At 34.7% G+C, this 6,313-nt stretch overlaps 1 protein-coding gene across 1 annotated transcript; it reads right to left on the bottom strand.

Annotated features, from left to right (window-relative positions):
- Nucleotides 1-5,241: 5,241 nt before the first annotated feature.
- On the bottom strand, nt 5,242-6,047 carry LOC114711764 (dirigent protein 25-like). The gene has a single exon (XM_028896191.1). It carries the CDS (start codon nt 5,899-5,901, stop codon nt 5,242-5,244), a length of 660 nt encoding a protein of 219 aa, XP_028752024.1. The 5' UTR covers nt 5,902-6,047.
- Between the last annotated feature and the right edge of the window lie 266 nt (nt 6,048-6,313).

Below are 6,313 nucleotides of genomic sequence, written 5' to 3' on the forward strand. Positions count from 1 at the left end.
TGATATAGTGGCTTTATGATGATCACGTTGGCCAAAAGTGGAGTTTACCATGGCCAACGACACAACAAGGGTAGTCTGATTTTAAAAAAATTCATAATTAATTCCACATACCTTCAAAAATTACAAATTAGGACTTTTTGGAAATATTGAGATGTCTTGTTTATAACACAAAAAAGATTCATTCAAAAATGTTAATGTTTGATCCTTAAAAATGATGATTTACAAAAAGTGCTCAAAATTTTATAGGTAATAAGGTAGCTTAACTTCAAAAATTTATAATTCATTCTATGCATTTCTAAAATTTATAAATTAAGTTTTATTAGAAAGGTTGAAGTGTCTAATTTCAAATACAAAAAGAATCATTGAGAAATATTTTTGTTTAACTTTTTCAAATCTCCAAGTTCCAAGACTGCTCCGAAAATTCTAAAAGACATGGTTTTCAATCATCATCCTTTGTGTGTTTATGCCTTAAGTAACCTTAAACAACAACATTTGCTTTTATTCCCACCCAATTCAAGGCTTAATTACTTAGCTTTTTCCCCCAAATCAAGCCTAAATATAACTAAATTTTGGTTTAGAATTTCAACATGTTACAACAATATACCCAACCACTAAGGCATTGTTTCTTCTCTATTTAAACACCTCTCCCGGACTCCTTTGTGTATCAAAAATTGCTCTCCCTCTCCCCATCCTTCTACCATGGTGAGACACTAGCAACGGTAAGCTATAGGTGCACTTACTAAGGACATCGTCCTCTTTCCCTCCTTCCTACTCCACCTTATACACCTCCTCCATCTCTTCTGAAACATCCTTCCTTAGACCCTCTTTCGTACGCACTTGGAAGCGTTGCAGTTCAAGTAGTTCACAAAACAAGGCCGTAGATTGAAAATTTGCATTCTAGTGCTCAGGTTACTATTCACTAAAAATTCTAGATTTTCAATCCAAATTTGAAAATTCATAACTAATTATAAAAAAAAATTATATTAAGGTGGTTCAAAATTCTATTTGAAGATCTTTCAATTATCTCTAGGGGGAAAATATCAAATTGGACTTAACCTTGCCCATTCATACAGTTTATTCCGTGAAGTTTACTTTTCATTTGGTAAATTTTCCAATTTTCAGGATTTTTGCCTAACTTTGGATAGGCATAACTTTTCGTACAAAATTCCAATTTGAGTTATCTACCACTTATTTTAAAGTTTAAAACGAGATCTATAGTTCTATCAAATTTCATAGTCAGACTCCTCCATTTGTCCAGATTCATGTGATCACCAAGTTTACTACATATTTAGGGATACTTTATCTTCTAACTTGCAATAACATTTCGTGATAAATCCAATATATATACAATACCAATCCAACATTGCATTATCACTCCCATACATCATGATAGTCCATCATACATGTCAATAATGTCATTTCTAATACACATCACTAGTTGGCACAGATAATCTCATAGTCACATAACATAATATAATGCACTATTTCACATTTCTTCCTTCTTTCTTTGTTCTCCTCCAAGTATTGCTTTCCCTTGAGCATAAACCTATGATGTTTGATTAAGTGAGGGTGAGATTTTGGAGAATATCAGTAGTAAACATTATCCAAATGCATGCAAGACAAATACAAGTGTATGACATGTTTGGTTCACATACTTTCATACTCTAAAAATAACACATTCGTATGCTCAACATTGCATACATGCATGGCCATAAATTAAGCAAAAGAATTAAGCAAAACATAGAGCAACATTTAACCAATCATCCTTTCTAATCATCATCAAGCATCGTCAACACACAAGCATACATGTCAAGCATTTAAGAGGGTAAGTTCACTACCTTGTAACCTTTAAGTTTTCCTCTTGCTCCCTTTGCTTCCAACCACCCAAATTACTTGATCAACCTTTTCGTTCATCTCTCTTAGTGTCTCATGGCCCTAATTAACATCAACTCATAATGCCAATCACTTACTAGATCCATGATCACAAGTAACATAATACTTTGCTCTCTTTAAGCCATAATGTCTCATAACTTTTAAACTTCATTTCCAATCTTTCTAAAATTAATTCCATATGCTATTCCCACATAATTTTGCATGTAGAATCCATTTCCAAACTGAAAATTAAAAAATTCCAACTCGTTCCCCATAAATAAGCCTTGGCTGAAACTATAAGGTTTTAGGGTAAAAATTTCATTTTCAATTATAATGCTTTCAAACTTGCTTTCTCACATTTACCCCACACAATTTTTCATTCTAAATATATTGAAAGCATCGAAATCATCAAAATCTAACCCTAACATAAACCCTAAGTTTGGTCAAAAATTACACAAAGTTAGGGGAAGTTGGATTCATTCAATTTCAATATAAGACTACTTGATTCTCATTCCTTGTAAGCCTTTAAACATTATTCTCACACCAGTTTCATCTTCCCTTTAACTTAGAAATTTAGTGCAACATACCCCCTAGGGTTTCAAGACCCCAAAAGCCATCAAAAGCCATAACCAAGCTCAACAACAACAAGGGTAATAAAAACTACATAAAAAACCATGTTTTAGAGCTTGATTTTGCATGGGATCACTTGAAATTCCTCTTCTCCTTCTCCCTTTGCTTGTTCAGTCTCCTCCCTTCTCTTTCTCATTTGGCCAGAAACTTGGTCTAAAGGGATGATAAGGGGTATATAAAAGCAAGCTTAAATCTTGGCTATTGATCTTGTGTATGTGTGGCTTAATCTTGGCCATCTATTTTGCCTCTTCGTCTTGTGATGACATATGTCCTCATAACATCATGCTTACATCATCAAGCCATGTGTCGTTCCCTTATATCTCACTTTTCATCCAACCGTACACATAATACCTTCTCCTCCTATCTAACTGTACATATAACCCCTTGCATATCCCTTCATTGTTTTGGCATTAAAATAGGAAGGAAATAAATCCCCTAGGTATTCCAAACGTACACAAATTGGAAGCAATATTATTTTTTAGGACCGGAAGTAGTATTATTTTTCCTATCTAAACGTACACATAACCTCCTCATATCTAACCGTAGACAAACGAGGTTTTACAATTAGGACTGGAAGTAGTATTATTTTTTATATTTAATAAAACTTGTTAAAAAACAATATAGGGTAAAACCTCTCACATTGTTCCCCTCTTTTTCTCCTTTTTCTTGGGATGAAAAGGATATGTGCTTTTAAATAGACATAACGGTGGATGGATAAGGCGATAATGAAATTATGAAGTCAAGATGTAATAATTAAAAAAAGATAGTGTACTTCAGTCATATCTAAGAATTAAGTTAATTCATTTATACTGCTTTAATATGGTACTACCTCTATTCTTTAATATAAGAGCTAGTTAAGAATTTGATTTGGTGCTAAACATAAGATTTCAGCTAATTTTGTCTTAAAATATCTTTATTAATTGTAAAAGTTTCTATCAAGGAATATTTCCAATGTACATTATTAAAAAGGGATAGTTTAAGGAAGTCAATACACATTTGTTACAACTAACCAATTTAATTAATTTTTTCAATCTCTTCAAATTAGTTATCTAGCTCTTGTATCAAGGATTAGAGGTAGTACTTAACAAATTAAATCTAAAATTTTGGTAAAGCAAACTGTTTATTTTAAATATTTAATGACCAAATTAAGTATTATATTCCCAACTTCAGGAATCAAAGATTTTAAAACATGTATCATGCGTCTTTTAATTTTCTTATCCAGAAAGAGCTAGTTTTGCTCAAATTATTGCATTGCGGCTTCAGTGCTTACTTATAACAAACAATTTTTTGATATAGATACCTAAGAATCACACACACACACACGTCAAAATGAATCGTGGATGCTTTAAACTTAATAGAAGCATCCTTGGTGTGTAAATCAGATCAACTTCCTCCCTTCAATCCTTTGTCTGCTGCCATAAAATTATACAGCCGTGTGGCTATTATAAGAAACAATTTCAAGTATGAGAATGCGTGTGTTTGCGTATATATCTCTTAAAAGCTAGAATCACAATTCACAGCCTAGACTCTGTTTTGTTAAAAAGGGGAAAGAGTTTCTTTTGTTTAAGAGGAAGAGAGACAGTACACTAGTTTCCCTCATGCATAATACCAAAACGATGGATTAGTTTCCTTTTCAATATAGTCAATACTTCTCTTCAGGCAACATACGGAAACTGCCACTCCTTCATATAAGTGTAAACTGCTTACGCTTACCCATATACTTAAATTTATTTAGTTATAAAAAGGGTTAACATAATTTGTGGTCCCCAAATTGAGCTTATTTTGATTTTAATCTCTCAAATTTCAAACCTATGATTTTAGTCTATGAAATTTGATCCATGTTAAGACGTTAGTCCTTAAAGGTCTAACGGTGTTAAAATTTGCCCAAGTGTCATAAACGGCACTAAAGTGGTGATGTAAACTGATCATATAGCAACCATCTGAATCTTGTATAAATAATGGAGGATAAAAAAAAAAGTAAGTCCTCAGAACCAAGTTGTTTAGCCCCCTTTTTCTCGCTATTCATTTAAGAAGTTGTTTACTACACTACATTTGGGAACTCATTCCCCTCTATGCAATCATTCTCTGCATTGCGTTTTGAGAACCCATTCTTTTTCTTCCTATTATCTATGCAAGATCCAATTATGCATCCTCTGGTAATTCCATATTATCATTTTAACATTGTTTGTGATGCTTTAGCAGATTTTAACACCGGTACATTTCTAATGACTTGCATTTTAAGACAAACTAAACTCTCGAGACAAAAACATAAGTTTGAAATTTGAGGAACTAAAACCAAAATGATCCCAAATTTTCAAAACCAAAAATTATAGTAACCCTTTATAAAAATAAGTTCCCAATTCATTAAAGGTGAATTTGATAAAGGGGAAATCCCCAAAAAAATATCACTTGAATTTCAAAATCCAAAATCAAGAATTCTTACAAAAATGTATTGTCATTTATTTTTCAAGTGTAGTCACTTACTATTAAAGTGTATGAGATAAAATTAATTTGTGATTTTGAAATTCAAGTAGTTTTTTTTTTTTGGCATTTTGCCTTTGATTAAAGCCCCACAATATATATAAATGTGTGAGTATGAAGATCGATTGTGGAACGTTGAAATGTTAACATTTTCATTCATAACAGAATACACCACAAAAGTATATCATATGCTAAAGTTGAAGCATGAAGTTTCAAATCACAAACAAGGTTTACATGGAAAAGGAAAACCAGAATGATCTAGTAGGTAATATAGACAGTGAGCTGAAGCAGAGTCTCGACGCCATCAGTGGTATGCTGGTCGTCGTTGGTAATAGGAAAGGTCTTGGCAATGGCAAAGCCCTTCGCATTAAGGTACTTACCAGTGCCTCCTATAACAGCAAGTTGAGATTCCGACACTTGAAGTCTGTGAACACCAAGAAAGCTTATACTATCAGCATATCCATTTTCTTCAAACATGGCCGTGAAAGCTAAAACTTGTGAGGTCCCATCAATGGCGCTCGCTATGTAAAACCCTTGTGCTTTTCCCACCAAACCTGACCCTAACTCGTGTCCTTCAGTTAATTCATCGTCAAAAACTGTCATTGTCCCGAACATTAGCTTCTGAAGGGTCATCCCAGCTGGCAAAAGATTCACGTTATTCACTGGAAATCCGGCTCCGCCGATGTTGTTGTTGTTGTTGACGACGTTTCCGGGGTTTCCACCGAGGCCGGTGAGGAAGGGGAGGTTGTTGTTGTTGAGGAATCCGCCGTTGTCATTGCTCTGAGGGAGGCCGTTGTCGAGAGGGATGTTTGCTCCGTTTGGCTTGGCGAAGGCGACTTGAGCATTGACGGCTGGGTTTGTGACCACTCCGGTGACGGCTCTAGCCGTCGGGTTCGACCCGCCGAGGATGTCGTGCATGAAGAATACAAGTGGGTGGTGCTCGTTATCCAAGGCGGCCGCGTCAGCCGCAGGTGGAGGGACAGTGGGAATAGGGGCGTCAGCAGAATCTGCAGATTTTTCTGAATCAGTAAGGATTCGCGATGACTTTATGGGAGTGACGACGACAAGGAAGAAAATAAGTATAGAAGTTATGTTCTTTAGAGAAAGATGAACGTTAGACTCAATGCGTGCCATGAGTTGGAGAGAAGGATGATGGTGAACACTTGTGAGTGAGTTGGAGTATACGTTTGGATGATATGATGGATAGAAGGATGGGTATTTATAGCATGAAATTAGGGAGCTGATATGAGAGAGAAGCAGTTGACCAACCAAGCTCTTGAAGTTTAATATTCTCATTAGTTTTAGTTAGAACTAAACATAACGTATTAAA

The sequence above is a fragment of the Neltuma alba genome, unplaced genomic scaffold, assembly GCF_004799145.2.
Source record: "Neltuma alba isolate B1F8T4 unplaced genomic scaffold, ASM479914v2 tig00011318_pilon, whole genome shotgun sequence".
Taxonomy (NCBI): domain Eukaryota; kingdom Viridiplantae; phylum Streptophyta; class Magnoliopsida; order Fabales; family Fabaceae; genus Neltuma; species Neltuma alba.